At 50.1% G+C, this 16,111-nt stretch overlaps 1 protein-coding gene across 3 annotated transcripts in view; it reads left to right on the forward strand.

Annotated features, from left to right (window-relative positions):
• The window catches only part of LOC137430718 (uncharacterized), a 148,152-nt gene that overhangs the window by 103,294 nt on the left and 28,747 nt on the right, over nucleotides 1-16,111 (forward strand). For 2 of the 3 annotated variants that reach the window (XM_068121497.2, XM_068121509.2), the window contains 3 exons: nucleotides 11,849-11,983; nucleotides 13,303-13,344; nucleotides 13,995-14,102. In XM_068121497.2, coding sequence (XP_067977598.2) covers nucleotides 11,849-11,983; nucleotides 13,303-13,344; nucleotides 13,995-14,102 — 285 coding nt within the window. The remainder of the gene's footprint in view (nucleotides 1-11,848; nucleotides 11,984-13,302; nucleotides 13,345-13,994; nucleotides 14,103-16,111) is intronic. The other variant, XM_068121503.2, reaches the window with a different exon arrangement.

The raw sequence follows: 16,111 nt of genomic DNA on the forward strand, positions 1-16,111 counted from the left end.
TCCCGGGCACGCCCAAACCTCCCGGGCACGCCCGGTCTCGTCTTTCCCGGGCATGCCCGCTCTCGCCTTCCCAGGGCTCGCCCAGAGCGTCCGGGCATGCCCGCTATCGCCTTTCCAGGGCTCGCCCAGAGCGTCCGGGCATGCCCGCTATCGCCTTTCCAGGGCTCGCCCAGAGCGTCCGGGCATGCCCGCTATCGCCTTTCCAGTGCTCGTTCAGAGCGCCCGGGCACGCCCAGCCTCGACTTGCCAGGCCGCAGCCAAACAGGCCCGGGCAGGTCCAGACTCGCCTTTCCAAGGCTCGCCCTTGACACCCGGGCATGCCCGGTATAGCTTTTGCCGGGCAAACTTCCCGACATAAATGTGTATATATATTGCTGCCCGATAAACGGGCTTGGGTCAGAATACCTGAGCTGTTTTGTTTCAATAAAGCAACTCGGACGAATTCCGTCTTTGGTCGCGTCACTTCTTTCGACTCGCGTTGGAGCACAGCTCCTTCACTGGTGACCTACCGACATGGACACGGCAGTGACTCTTAAACTGCCTACCTTCTGGGAGGCTCACGCGGCTGTTTGGTTCGCCCAGGCGGACTCCCAGTTCGCCCTGCGAGGCATCACCGCGGACGACACCCGCTTCCACCACGTCGTGGCAGCGCTCGGTTCCGCCACCGCGGCCCGCGCCCTGAGCCTCCTCGAGCACCCGCCGGCTGCCGACAAGTATGACGCGCTGAAGACGCTCCTCCTCGACGCTTTCGCCCTCTCACCGGCGGCACGCGCACGGCGCCTGCTCGACCTGCCCGAGCTCGGCGACACGCGCCCGTCCGAGCGCATGGACTATATGCTCTCGTTGCTCGGTGAGCACTCTCCGGATTTTCTGTTCCGCGAGTTGTTCCTTCGCCAGCTGCCTCACCCGGTACGCCTCGCCCTGGCTGGCACGTCGATCACCGATCCCCGTGCCCTCGCCAGGGAAGCCGATAAGATCTCCTCGGCGGGCCAACACATCGGCGCGGCTACCTGGAGCCTGCCGCCATCCGAGGCGACGCCCGAGCGCCCTGCGCGGTTGGAGGCTGAACTGCCAGTGAAACTGGCGGCCGCCACGCCGCACCGACCGCTTCCGACATGACGGCCGGGGCCTCCACCTGACCAGGCGTGGTGTTATTACCACGCCAGGTTCGGACACGAGGCTCGGACGTGCCGACCCCCGTGCACTTTCGGCAAGTCGGGAAACGGCCGGGCCGGCGTTCATTCCCAGCCATGAGCGCCGGCCACTCGGGCAACTTGCTTTTTATTCGGGACAAAGCGTCCGGGCGGCGTTTCCTTTGTGACACCGGCGCCCAACTGAGCGTCATACCCGCCTCCGAGCAGGACAGGCGGGACGCCGTTTGCGGCCCCTCTTTGGTCGCTGCTAATGGCTCGGCCATACGCACTTTCGGCCCGCGCAACGTCACCCTCTGCTTCGGCAGCCAGCGCTTTCAGTGGACCTTTGTGACCGCCTGCGTCCCCATGGCTTTGCTGGGCGCCGACTTCCTCTGCGCGCACGGGCTGCTGGTCGACGTCAAACGTCGTCGCCTTGTCAACGCCGAGACCTTCAGCTCCCTGGCGTGCACGATGAGCAGCTCCGCGCTGACCGAACTGGCGTGCGCCCTCCCGACGGCGAACGAGTTCGCTCGCCTGCTCGCGGAATTCCCGGCCCTCACACGGCCGACGTTTTCGGCCGTCGCAGTGCGGCATGGGATCGAGCACCACATACCCACTACGGGCCCGCCGGTCTACGCCAGGGCCCGCCGCCTCGACCCGGCCAAGCTCGCCATTGCAAAGGCCGAGTTCGACGCGTTGGAGCACCTCGGCATCGTGCGGCGCTCCAATAGCGCGTGGGCCTCACCACTGCACATCGTGCCAAAGCCGGGGGGCGGATGGCGCCCGTGTGGCGACTACCGCCGCCTCAACGACGCTACCACCCCCGACAGGTACCCGATCCCGCACATCCAGGACTTTTCCGCCCGTTTGGCGGGACGGGTCATATTTTCCAAAATTGACCTGATACGGGGATACCACCAGGTACCTGTCCGGGCGGCCGACGTCCCGAACACAGCCGTCATCACGCCGTTCGGCCTGTTCGAATTTTTGAGGATGCCGTTTGGCCTCAAGAACGCGGCCCAGGCGTTCCAGCGCTTAATGGATGGCGTGCTGCGCGACCTGCCATTTCTTTTCGTCTATCTGGACGACATCCTCGTCGCCAGCACGTCCCGCGCCGAGCACCTCCTCCACCTACGAACACTGTTCGGTCGCCTCAGCGAGCACGGCTTAATTGTCAACCCGGCCAAATGCCACTTCGGCACGACGACCGTTGACTTTTTGGGCCACCGCATCACCAAGACCGGGGCCGTGCCGCTGCCGACCAAGGTCGAGGCCATCACCACGTTCCCGCGTCCCCGTTTCATCAAGGCCCTACAAGAGTTCCTCGGCATGGTGAATTTTTATCACCGATTCGTGCCCCGCGCTGCTCAGCTCATGCGGCCCCTTTACGAGGCCCTCCGGGGCAAGCCGGCCAAGCATGACATCGTTTGGTCCGCGGCCATGGACGCGGCCTTCGCGAGCGCAAAACGGGCCCTCGCCGACGCAACGCTGCTGGCTCACCCGGTGCTCAACGCGCCCATCGCCCTCACTACGGACGCCTCCAACGATGCGGTGGGCGCCGTCCATGAACAATGGGTGGACGGGGTTTGGCAGCCACTTGCTTTTTTCAGCCGGCAGCTCCGGCCGAACGAGTTAAAATACAGCACGTTCGACCGCGAGCTGCTCGGTCGATTCCTGGCCGTTCGCCATTTCCGACACCTCCTGGAGGGCCGCCCGTTCACGGCTTTCGTCGACCACAAGCCGTTGGTCTACGCAATGGCCAAAGTCGCGGAGCCGTGGTCGGCCCGCCAGCAGCGCCACCTCTCCGCCGTGTCGGAATTCACCACGGACATCCGGCACGTCGCCGGCAAAGACAACGCTGTGGCCGACTGTCTTTCTCGGGCCAGCGCGAATGCGGTCCACCTCGGCGTGGACTTCGCGCTCATGGCGGCCGACCAGACCACCGACACCTCGGTGCAGGCCCTCCGGGCGGCGGACACGGGCCTCCGCCTGGCCGACATCCCCTTCGCGGGCACCGTCCTGCTCTGCGACGTCTCCCAGGGCCAGCCTCGCCCCATCGTGCCCGTTTCCTGGCAGCGCCGCATCTTCGCCTCCATCCACGGCCTTTCTCACCCGGGCCGGAAAGCTTCTCAGAAGCTGGTGTCGGCGCGTTTCGTCTGGCACGGCCTTCGACGGAACGTCCGCGACTGGACCAACGCCTGCACGGCCTGCCAGCGGGCCAAGGTCCACCGCCACACCCAGGCCCCGCTGGCACCTTTCACCGTGCCTGCGCGGCGTTTCGACCACGTCCACGTGGACCTGGTGGGTCCCCTGCCCCCATCGCGGGGGTTCACCCACCTGCTCACCATGGTGGACAGGACCACCAGGTGGCCGGAGGCCGTGCCCCTCACCTCCACCACCACCGCCGACGTGGCGCAGGCGTTCATCGCCACCTGGGTCGCGCGCTTCGGCGCACCGGCGGACATCTCGTCCGACCGCGGCCCACAGTTCACGTCCGAACTTTGGGGCGCGGTCGCCCGCTCGTTGGGGGTCACGCTGCACCGCACCACGGCCTACCACCCCCAAGCCAACGGGTTGTGCGAGCGGTTTCACCGCTCCATGAAGGCCGCACTCATGGCCGGCCTTCAGGACGACGGTTGGACCGACCGGCTGCCGTGGGTCCTTTTGGGCCTCCGCACGGCCCCCAAGGAGGACCTCCGGGCGTCCGCCGCCGAGCTCGTCTACGGCCAGCCGCTCTGCGTCCCGGGCGAGTTCGTGCCCGATGCTACCAGTCCCTGGTCCGCCGCACACCAGCGCTCGGACCTCCAGGAGGCCGCCCGCCGATTTGCCCCCGTGCCAACGTCCCGCCACGGTGGCCCCCAGTCCTACGTCCCCCCGGCGCTTCGCACAGCGGAGTACGTCTTTGTGCGTCATGACGCGCACCGGGGGCCACTCCGGCCGCTGTACGACGGGCCCTTCCGGGTCCTGCGACGGGGCGACAAGTCCTTTGTCGTCGACGTTGGCGGCCGGTCGGACCGGATCTCTGTGGACCGCCTCAAACCGGCACACATGGACGTCGACCGACCACCACGGTTGGCCCTTCCTCCGCGGCGAGGCTGCCCCCCGTCCACAGTTCCCCCCGCTCGACCACCCACCACCACGTCGGACCCCTCCCCACGACCCTCCAGGGGTCGCTTCGGCCGGGTCATCCGGACCCCCCTTAAATTGACCCTGCCGGTGCAGGTCGATTCTGGAGGGGCGTGTGTAGCGGTTACCGCTGGATGCACACAATCGCCTTGCACCGGCCAGAACACGGCCAGACGCGCCTCTTCCGGGCATGCCCGGACTCACTGTTCCCGGGCACGCCCGAACCTCCCGGGCACGCCCGGTCTCGTCTTTCCCGGGCATGCCCGCTCTCGCCTTCCCAGGGCTCGCCCAGAGCGTCCGGGCATGCCCGCTATCGCCTTTCCAGGGCTCGCCCAGAGCGTCCGGGCATGCCCGCTATCGCCTTTCCAGGGCTCGCCCAGAGCGTCCGGGCATGCCCGCTATCGCCTTTCCAGTGCTCGTTCAGAGCGCCCGGGCACGCCCAGCCTCGACTTGCCAGGCCGCAGCCAAACACGCCCGGGCAGGTCCAGACTCGCCTTTCCAAGGCTCGCCCTTGACACCCGGGCATGCCCGGTATAGCTTTTGCCGGGCAAACTTCCCGACATAAATGTGTATATATATTGCTGCCCGATAAACGGGCTTGGGTCAGAATACCTGAGCTGTTTTGTTTCAATAAAGCAACTCGGACGAATTCCGTCTTTGGTCGCGTCACTTCTTTCGACTCTCGTTGGAGCACAGCTCCTTCAGCTTCCATATGCACGTCATTTCTCTTTGAGAACAGATCCAAGATGGCCGACTGGCACCCATTTTGTTACTTTAACGTGTCCCCAACCATTTCTTGAGCATGCATGGTCCGTTTTTGTTCATACTTTGCACAAGCAGAGTACATGATGTCATACACGTGCACCTCACTTTCTTTTCTGCAATCTGATAAAAGATGGCCGACTGGTAGACTGGCGGCCAATTTAGTTGTAAAAAAAAAAATACGATATTGAACACGTCCTCAACCATTTCTCGGAAATGCATTTACCGATATTGTTCAAATTTGGTACACAGATCAAGAATGATGGGTAAAATATGCACGCCATTTATTTTCGCAATCAGATCCTACTCTACTCTGGACATGCTGCTTCTGCTTTCTCAACAATGGATGGAGGTCCTCAATGCCAAACAGGAAATTAGAGCTGTCTCCCTTGACATATCACGTGCCTTCGATACGGTCTGGCACCCCGCTCTGCTCACCAAACTCTCCTCCTTTTGGTATCCATGGAAATCTCCACGCATGGCTGGCGGACGTCCTCTCTAGTCGTAGTCAACGTGTGGCCCTGAATGGGTTTCTCTCATCTCCTCTTCCTGTTCAGGCTGGAGTTCCCCAAGGCAGTGTTCTGGGCCCTGTGCTTTTTCTGGTCTTCATCAATGATCTCTCTGACTCTCTTGAAAATCCTCTCTATCTCTTTGCTGATGACTCTACTCTCTGTCGCTGCATTCCTCATCCCTAAGATCGGCAGTCTGCAGCCTCCTCACTCTCTGCAGACCTGGACAAAATCGCAGACTGGGCAAACAAGTGGAACATGTCTTTCAATCCTGACAAATCTCACACTCTTACGATGTCTCTCCGAAAAGACCGACTGGACAACCCTCCCATCCACTTTCTGAATAATCCTCTCCAAGAAGTTCTGTCACTCAAGCTTTTGGGTCTCACTATCTGCCATGATCTTTCCTGGGAAAACCACATTTCAAATCTGGCCTCCAAAGCCAGTCGCCGACTGGGCGTCCTCCGTCGTGCGAAGTCCTTCCTTGGCACACCTGAGCTCCTCACCACATACAAGGCTTTCATCCGCAGCTCAATGGAATACTGCTCTCCCCTCTGGGCTGGTGCTCCTGCCTCACACTTAGCTCGTCTTCATGCTGTTGAAACCAAAGCTTTCAGAATCATTGGAATCTCCCGCGATGAAGCTAACTCCAAGGGCCTTTCACTCACTCACCGCAGGCAGGTTGGTGGTCTTTCCGTCTTGTACCGTCTCCTCTCTGGCCTTGCCCCCCCCCCCCCCCCAGCTCTCTCGGGGCGCTGTCCCCCAAATATTCCTACAGGTCGCACAAGATCTGCCTGCAACCCTCTTATGGTTAAACTGCCAAAATCAAGACTCTCTGCTCACCTTCACTCCTTCATTCCTCTTTTCGCCCGCCTCTGGAACAAACTCCCTCACTCTCTTCAATCCCACTCCACCCTCCAGGTCTTTAAAACAGCTGTTCACCACCATCTCTTATCTTTCCCCATCCAAAACCTTGATCTTTTCTACCCCCGCTAATTTCACCCCAAATCCACTTTTTTGAAATACCAACTTCTGTCCTGGAAGTCCTTGGTGTCCTTGTGTTTTATACTTCTCCCACCCCCCCCCCCCCCTCTTCCCACGCCTCCTCCCCCCAAGCCCTCTCCCTCCCACACATTTCCCTGCTCTCAAATGTTGTGTTTGTGTGCTTCCCCTTCTCTCCCCATCTTGTCTTCCGCTCCCTCTTTTTATATATTTTGTTTGTCTGGTTGATTTGTTTGTGATATAAATGTTAGCTCTTTCACGAGCCTCAATTCAGTATCCAAAAAAAAAAAAAAGATCCAAAATCGCCGACTGGTGGCCATTTTGTTACTTAAACGTGTCCCTATCCATTTCTCGGACATGCATGGTCTGAATTTCTTCAAACTTGGCACAAAAACAATGCATGATTATACATATGCAGAGGATTTTGTTTTGTCATCCGACTAATGATGGCCGACTGACAGCCTTTAACTCCATTCAGCAAAATTACTAGAACCACGGTGGGGGCTATGACATTTTATGTCTTTTTCCTCTTGTTATCTCTTGTTTGAGATTGAAGACATCCAACCATTGCTGAGAGAGGAGCAGAAAGAAGCATGTCCAGAGTTGTGATCGGGACAGAATCCAAACTGAGTCATGACAATACTATATTTTGCTAATCTTTACCTGCAAAAGCAAATGTCATCATCACCACTGTCGATGAGAGCATGTATAGGTGATGATGGCAGGTTTGGTATCTCTCACAAAGGCAGAAACACAAGGCTTGTGTCTCTTACATCACAGATTTGAGATGCACTCAAGCACACCAACACATTGTTTTCTCTTGCAACTCAAGGGAATGTTAAGCATGTCATTTCCTCGTGTGAGTAAGTATAATGATAATAAATAAATTTGATTGCGACAACTTCTACTATTTTGTTCATCAGTGGAATGGCAATATTGTTCTTGGAGAAGTGTTTAATGATGATCAAGCCTTGGGCCAAAAAGTCTCTCTGATTTGTCAGCTAGCCTAAAGTTTTGGTATGAATTAAGAAGGAAAAGTAACAACATTGTTGTCTAATCTCATCAAGTACCATGCAGTATGTGGCATTGTACATTTTTCCTTTGGGGTAAGAGGCAAGGTTTGGTTTGTACTATTGTTTAAGATCAAATCTTTTTTGTGAGAAATAAAAATCTTGGTCTCAATGGCAAAAATATGGGAAAGGTGTGAGGCATGGGCACCAGCCCAAAGGGTCTTCATTGGTGTGCATGAAGGCCTTGTACGTTGTTAGATGTTTGGATTTGTCAGGAATTCTTTGGTCTGACGGCGAATGCCCAGTTGGCGCCTCGCTTTAGAGGCCAACTTGAATATATGGTTTGTTTGAGAGGTTATGACTGATGGTGAGGCCCAAACGTTTGAGGAATTTTTCAAGTCGTTGTCAAGGAAGTAAATGGGAGGGGTTATCCAAAGGTACTTTCGTAAAGATGGCATGAAAGTGTCAGATTTTTCAGGGTTTAAAGACTTCTGACTGTACCAGCTCCTGATTGGATCAATGTCTGTAGAGAGGGAAGAGGCTGCTGCCTTCTTATTGAAGGATGGGGCAGAAGGTCGAGTTGGCAAAAAGATGAGGGTTTTCCAGTGAATTAGAAAGATTGCCGATGAAGATGAGGAATTGGACTCGCCCCAAAACACTACCTTTGGAACACTCCATCCTCAACAGGTAGAGTAGAGGAGATGCTCGTATTGAGAGCCAAGCCTTGATTTATGAGAGTGATAGTGCGGTATGATATGTCATGAAAACAGCTCCGGTAGGATTTTTGTGCTAAAGTTGATTTTTTTTGCTTTATCTGATTGATTTGGGGTCAAATTATAGAAAAATGATGGGGTACAAATTTTCCGACCCCTATACCCCCTCTGGGGGGTCACTTTCCAAACTTGGGGCACATGAACTGAACCCACCCCTATCTTCGCTAATAATGAACCGATTTTCACAATCACAGTGTCATTTTAGGGGTTTTAGATGATACTGAGTCCATTTAGCACACTGTCAAAGTTATTATAAGTGATTTTCTGCCCCGCTCCCCTTGATGAGGGGGGGAGGGGGGGGAGGGGTTCTTGTTACGCACACTGGAATGGATGGCGAGGGGCAGACCGATTGAGAGTGGTGTCTGGACAGTCTGTCGAAACCCATCATTCTTCTTTGGCTCATGCTTTACCTGATGATCACTCCGAGTATTCTGAACGAGAAACTGGCAAACAACATCAACAGTTTTGTCCACTTCTTCATTGCGGATTCCAGAAACTTTCATAACATGATGGCCAAAGAGGAGATGACTGAGGAAGAACTGGAGTAACTGAGGATTCTCAGTCTTTGAAGCTACCAGTAAAAGACCAGTTTCGGTGATGCATCATTTCCTTTCGTAAAATGTTGGCCGCGTTCTTCAAATGGTCAATTATGCTGTCGTTATCCAGCAGTGCAGACTGAACTTCTATGGCCTTGCTAACTGCTTTTGAGAGGACGATGCTGTCAGGTTTATTTTTGCGAAGCGATTGGATGAACTGTAAATTTGGAAGACGTTCAGCAATGAGCATTTTCAGATGTTTGCGATAGTTTGCCGTTTCATTAACCTCAACATGATACCTTTTCAAAATTGACAAGTATTCACAATTCACCTTGTCCATACTGAGGCTAACGTCGTCGGTAAGAGTGTTTTGAATGGAGAGGAGCAACTGTTCATCACATACAGAGCGAATGACCTGGAGATTAGACCTACCATGATGTACTGGAGTGAAGGTGCGCTGAGTAGACCGCAAGCATTTCCTGTGATAGTACTTTTCAAGAGCAGAAGCATCCCCAGCGCTCTCTAACTCTGACACACAAGTTCTGATGTGGTCATCCTGAGGCTTGAGCTTTATCTCGAGGAAGTTTTCACCCATCTTGTCTGAGAAAACACGGTGGAGAGGTTCTGAAGTATCTTTCGGACAAAAGCTGCACGACGAGAATATACACCCTTCTGCCTTCGGGATAGTTTTTGTCCGTTTAGGCCTGACAGAGTCAATTACACTAGAAGGACGTCCAGGCCCGCGAGCAAGACATGCAGGAGAATCGGACCTTAATCGCTTACTCCTGAGCCGTTCAATTACAATCTTGTTAACAATTAGTTTACGGCACTCGCTATGATAACATACACATTTCCGTTCAGAGTCACTCAGGCTAGCTAAGCGATCAGCAAGTTGTTTGATATCACTTTGACAGTCGCCTAAAGACAGTCGCTCGTTACAACAAGAAACAAGTCTGTCAATCATTTCCTGATTGTTTAAGAGTCTCTTATTTGAGGTGGTTCCCTCATTGCAAATGATGCACACACTCATGTTCATCTCTTGGCCTTGATTCTGCTCATCTTGTCTTAGCTTTGGACCTGAAAAACACAAACACATAGCCATAGTTCTCAAGGACAGACTTTAGTTCTCTGAATTGTATGTTTTTTTTTCTACTCTGGCATCAATGGATTGTTGGCAACGCTGCATTAAAATCTTAGTCTCGAGTAGGCCTATAGATGATGTGCTCTCTGACAACAACTAACAGTACAAGCCAAGATCGTGGAAATCGGTGCGAGAATGAGAACAGGCGCACCTCTGCCTTCGGGATAGATTTTCTCCCTCTCCACGTGATCCAGGTTTGGTTTTGAGGTCATGGTCTGTTGTTAGAATCTGAAAGGAACAAAGAGATAATGTGAAACAATGGAAAAAATCCAAAACATAGTCAATGTTATTACAAAACCTAGGCCTGCGCCTACATGCACTTTGTCAGAGGGAGTTACCCCGGCCTGGAGGAATCAAACCTGGTGTAAAGTGCCACAGTGTTACCATATTTCATTGTTTAACCATATCGTATGGGAAACACTCTGCCACAGCTAACACATATCCTAGTGGTCCCTATTGTCCATTTTGCTGCTTATTTTGTCATGGCTATTGTAAGGAACACTGGGATATGGGGAACATTAGAAAACTTTACACCGGAAAGCAGTGGTGATAGGCCTTCATCTTCAATGCCTTGGCGAGCTAGCGTACAGTTTGTAGGCCTTGGCCAGCTTATGATTTAGTTCGCTAGGCCTACGACTATACGGATCATGTGGTGACAGTTTTTACACATCAAATTTAAGACTGTAAACAGCTTTACATTGTATTCTCATTTGCTACTAATCAAGGAGCTAAAATATACCTGGCTTTATCAAAGAATATTCATTGATACCCCACAGGGTTTATTTCTGGGCAGTCTTGAAATGCTTGATTGACACACCCAAGGTCATGATTGTGAAATTCACATGTGTTTGATGTTTCTTCTCTCCTAAAATGAAGAGTACCTTACCTGTCTGTATGCAGCTGCCACCTGTAGGTCAAGGACAGAACTAAAATAACTTCCAAAACTTACATTAATTAAGATTGTGAAAATCGGTTCTTTATTGGCGGAGTTAGGGGCCGGGTCAGTTTTGGGGCCCTTGACAGAAAGAGATTACCCAGCTGAAGGGGGGGGAGGAGGGGGGGGGGGGTCAAGTGGTCACAAATATAATTCCACTGACTGACTGTGATAATTGAAATCGGTATCATCTAAAACCCATAAAATGACACAAATTATATGAAAATTGGTTCATTATTAGCGGAGATAGGCACAGGATCAATTTGGGGGTTCTCGGAATGGAAAGGGACCACCCAGAGGGGGTCAAGGGGTCATAAAATCACTTCCAATGACTTTGGATGTGTGTTAAATGGACTCGGTATCATCTAAAACCCTAAAATGACACTGGGATTGTGAAAATCGGTTCATTATTAGCGGAGATAAGGGTGGGGTCTGTTTGTGTGCCCCAAATTTGGAAAGTGACCCCCCCAGAGGGGGTATAGGGGCTGGGAAATTTGTACCCCATCAGTTTTCAATAATTTGACCCAAAATCAATCAGATAAAGCAAAAAAAAAATCAATTTTAGCACAAAAATCCTACGGAATTACACTGCATACCGCACTATGAGGGAAGTCTGCAAATCATGAGAGGATGTAGACTTGAATGCCTCGGCTGAGAGTTTGGAGAGGAAGATGGAGTGCCATTTCTAATTACAACTCTAATGTCGAACATTTACATCCAAGTGAGATCACCAGATGCGTTGGACATCTATTTAAACCTTTTCTTTCTGAAAGTGCATCAAAATGTTTTACTTTCAAAGCAAAGTGATTTGATAACAAAGATGACTGCACGCGTCAGGGTCCATTATTTGATTGATAAGCAAAGCACTTATTTTGTCGTGAGGCACTTTGATTTTACATTTATCTTTTAAAATTGTTCGCAGGTGAAACGTATTCGACGGACACAGAACATTTTCAAGATCATTCTTTGGTTTCTGAAGTTACTAGATGTTTTTGCAAAGAGCCACCACCATTTGATTCTTCTGTTTACAATGAGAATACTTATTACTCTACATTCGGTGAGTTGGGGTAACTGTTCATTCTTGCATTAATAATTTTCATTTTATTAATTGTAATAAAATTTAATAATGCTCACATGCAAATCATTTTGAATATACATATTTGTTAACATTTGCACCAAAATTATCCCAGCTCCTGTGCAATTTAACACCCATGCAAGATGAAAAAATGATCCACCAAAAGCAATGATACTGAAAGGAGCCATCTCATTTGAGTTCCATTTCTGGCTTGACTGCAAATTGCCCAAATTAAGATTACAAATGATTGTAATCGTCTGTCTGTCCGTAATGCTATCTCTTAAATGGTTGGGCATAAATTCACCAAATATGGTGGTTATGATCACCACGTGGCAAGAAGGTGCAAGAGCAGTATTCATTTTTGGCTGCGCCCCCTGGGGTGGAGTCAAAAGTTGAATTCCCAGAAAATGCAATTACGAGTGCATTTTTTATTAATTAAACTTTGTATATGCAATCAACATTGGGGGATGCATGAAATATGTAACGAGTTTTTGGATTTGACCTCCAGTTCATGCTCCAGGGGGTGAAGACTTGGGGTCACAGTTATCAAAACGGGAAAAATAAATAACTCAAAATTTGATTTTGGGTCATTCCTGGTGGAACCTTTAGCCATCTTTTAACTTTGCTTAACGTGGGAAGCGTGGGGATTTGCAATGGCGCAGCATCGACTTTGTTCAAGTTTGTGTTACTTTGGAAATCACTGCATAAAAAACAGAATGTATTAATAAAGCAAAGCCAGTCAAATTGATTGCAGTAAACCCCGAATGCAATCCAAAATGAGAATCGAGGGGGGTTAACATCGAACCACTTTCGGCACATGAACATGTGATTGGACCAAAGTCGTGTGAACTTGCCTCATGGGGTACACTCCATACTTCAAACATATACCGCACTGTCACTTGATACTTAAACACTGAAACACTTATTTAAAGCCCAATTGGTGTTGGATTCTGTCACATGGATTGCCAGGCAGTGGGGGCGATCTGGGAGAGTGATAGGAAAAGGGTGTTATTGAGTGACGCTGAAGGAAGCCATGTGGAAGAGTGGAATACTTTATTACCGTGTGGAGATGCATGATTACAATTTAATCGAACGTAATTGAACAAAATGTAATGGAATGATATTTGGCAAAACTTCAGCCAAATGCTGTTGAAGAAAATGTAGACAAAGGGCGATCATCGATACGCAAATTGATTGTAAAATTGCCTGCCTATTTTGACTGACATTTCCAGTTTTTCCATTTCTGGATGGCAATCTGTATGAAACCTATACAAATGCCTCCATTGTATTGTTCTTCTCAGGTGCTGTCGTTGGAAATGGAGAGAGCGAAAAAATGGATGATGGTAAGAGCAGTTGTTGGTTTGTAAGACTTGCTTTTTTACAGGTAAATGGTATCTGTGTAGCTTTTTATTTCTCATGATAAACGGGTATTTGATTGGCCGAAGTAGTTGTCGAGCTCACATATTGCCACCACTGCACCCCCTTCATCTACCAGCCAGTTGGGTGTAGGGAGAAGGGTTACTTGCTGTTAAATGAGCATTATTGGTTTGGTTTGTTTGGAAACCATTTGTATTGGCAACAACTATTTGGCCCGTTGGCGTTACCCATCCAAACTCCTGGATCACAAAGCGGGGAACTGAGGTTAAAATCACATGTACCATACAATTGGCCATTGTTGTCTAATGTCCCCTTGTCTTTTGTCAAAATACAATTATATATATACGTATGGCTTTGTTCTGCATATGTGCCAGCTCCTCAATGAGCCTTGAACATTGATTTAATTTTTTTTATGAAAGCATGCTATATTTAAATTTATGGAGCAAATAATTTTTTTGCGATTAAATTTCCATTAAATTGTGGTACCTTTTTTGTTGCATCTCCAATAGAATGAGTGTTAGCTTTGTGGAGCATAGGCGATTCCCAAGACGCCGAGCACAGGCGATTGGGTTGTGGTACAATGTGTTCATGTTCAATTAATTTGGCTGTGTGGCAGTTTCGGCATGTACGCACGCTTCTGAAGGGAATTTGATTACTCTGGAGGACGATCCCGCAAACACTGGCAGGGATACAGGACGAACAGAAGAGTTGACAGAACTGTGGGGTATGTGTGGGTGTGTGCAGTTTCCACTGATTTCACTGTTTGGTGGAGACACCATTGATGCTTTGCAGCATGCTTGCCTCCCTTCAGACCCTTTTCTATAGGTCTAACCTAGCGTGTCTCCTCTGGCATGCCTGTTGTCTCTCACCATGGTATCGCTCTGGTGTGTGTCACTTTCTTTTATAGCCAGGCCCCTTTATCCCCTTCCCCTTTGCAGAGAGGTCTCTCCCCCACCCCACGATTGTCACACATGCGCTATCACAGCGCTGAAGTAGCACACATAGATGTGAACTCTCCAGAGCATGTGTGGGGCTTCATAGCTCATATGGATGCGCCATGTTGAACTGCAGTGTGTTCCTCTTTTTTCCCGCCTGTGGAACGAACTTCCACATCCTCTGCAATCTCATTCTTCCCTCCAGGTCTTCAAGACAGCTGTTCACCACAATCTCAAATTGTCCCCAATCCAAAACCATGATCTTTTCTACCCTCATTACCCTCCCACACCCAATCCCAAGCCCTCCACCTTTCAAATTTCCAGTTTTTCCTCCTGAGAGTTTTCTTCTATATCCATCTTGTCCACCCCATGCATCCTCTCCTGCTCCCAATTCCTCCCCACAACCATTGTTTGTCCAAGTCTGCTTCTCTTCTGTGTTGGCCTTCAACTCTGCTGTTGGTGTTTCCCCCTGCTCTGTCTCTCTGATGTTCCTTTTGCCCTGTTGCATCCTGATCTGTTCAGTGTACTAGTACTAGCTCTTCCACGTGCCTCGACTATGTGTACAATACATAAAGAAATAAATAAAGGCAATGCAATGATTTGAGTTAACACAAAGGAAAAAGAGAGGCAAGATACAGACGAGAGGGTAAGGCTGAGAGGGGAATTGCCTCGACATCCTATCCTGCTCTGCTTGCTGCTAAATTATCCCCACGCTTTTTGGAAAAAAAAAATGGGCGAATATTGTAATTAATTAATTGGCTACGTCTTTCCGTCATATCTCCTCCTGGACGGTTGTGCAGAAATTATTGGTAGTTCTGATCACCACATCGCAATGGTGCAAGAGCAGTATCATTTTTGGCCCAGTACCCAGTACCCAGGGGTTCTGGGGTGTGGTCAAAAGTTTGAATAGCAAAAATGCACTTACAGACAAATTTTTGATGAAACTTTATATATGCAATCAACATTGGGGGAAACGTGGAATATGTAACTATTTTTTTGGTTGAAACCCCTCCCACTTCGGGTTACAGGGGTCAAAGAGGGGAAAATATAATTTGACTCAAAGTTTTATGTTGGATCATTACTGGTGGAACTTTTTGTCATCTTGCAACTTTGCTTTAGGTGGGAAACGTGGAGATTTGCGATGGCGTGCTGTCAACTTCGCTCCAATTGAAGTTTCGAACACTTGTGCTCACAATCATTGAGATAACTAATGAATAATATAATCCCCAAGTGATTTTCATTATATGTGTGCATATACAGTCGTAGCCAAAAATATTGGCACCCTTTTACTTTTTTCAAATAACACAATTTTCTGTAAAAATAAGTTGAAATTGACAAAAGTATTTGGTCTCCATAATTCTAAATTCCTGTTAATATTACAGAACCTTTGTTTTTGATTGAGAACTTAATATATCCTTTCAAATCAGCAAAAATAAAAGGAAATGGCATTGATCAAAATTATTGACAACCTAGACTTAATATTTTGTAGCACACACAGCCTTTGGACAAAATAACTGCAGTCAAGCACTTCCTACACCTCTCTACTGGCAGTTTGGTCCACTCTTCTTGTGCAAACTGCTCCAGTTCTTCCAGATTTGAAGGGTGCCTTCTCCCAACTGCTGTTTTCAGATCTCCCCACAGGTGTTCAATGGGATTTAGATCTGGACTCATTGCTGGCCACTTCAGAACAGTCCAGCGTTTTGCCTTGAACCATTGCTGAGTGCTTTTTGAAGTGTGTTTGGGGTCATTGTCCTGCTGTGCAAGACCCATGACCTTCAATGGAGACCCAGCTTTTTGA

Source organism: Myxine glutinosa, chromosome 1 (genome assembly GCF_964187855.1).
Source record: "Myxine glutinosa chromosome 1, kmMyxGlut1.1, whole genome shotgun sequence".
NCBI lineage: Eukaryota > Metazoa > Chordata > Myxini > Myxiniformes > Myxinidae > Myxine > Myxine glutinosa.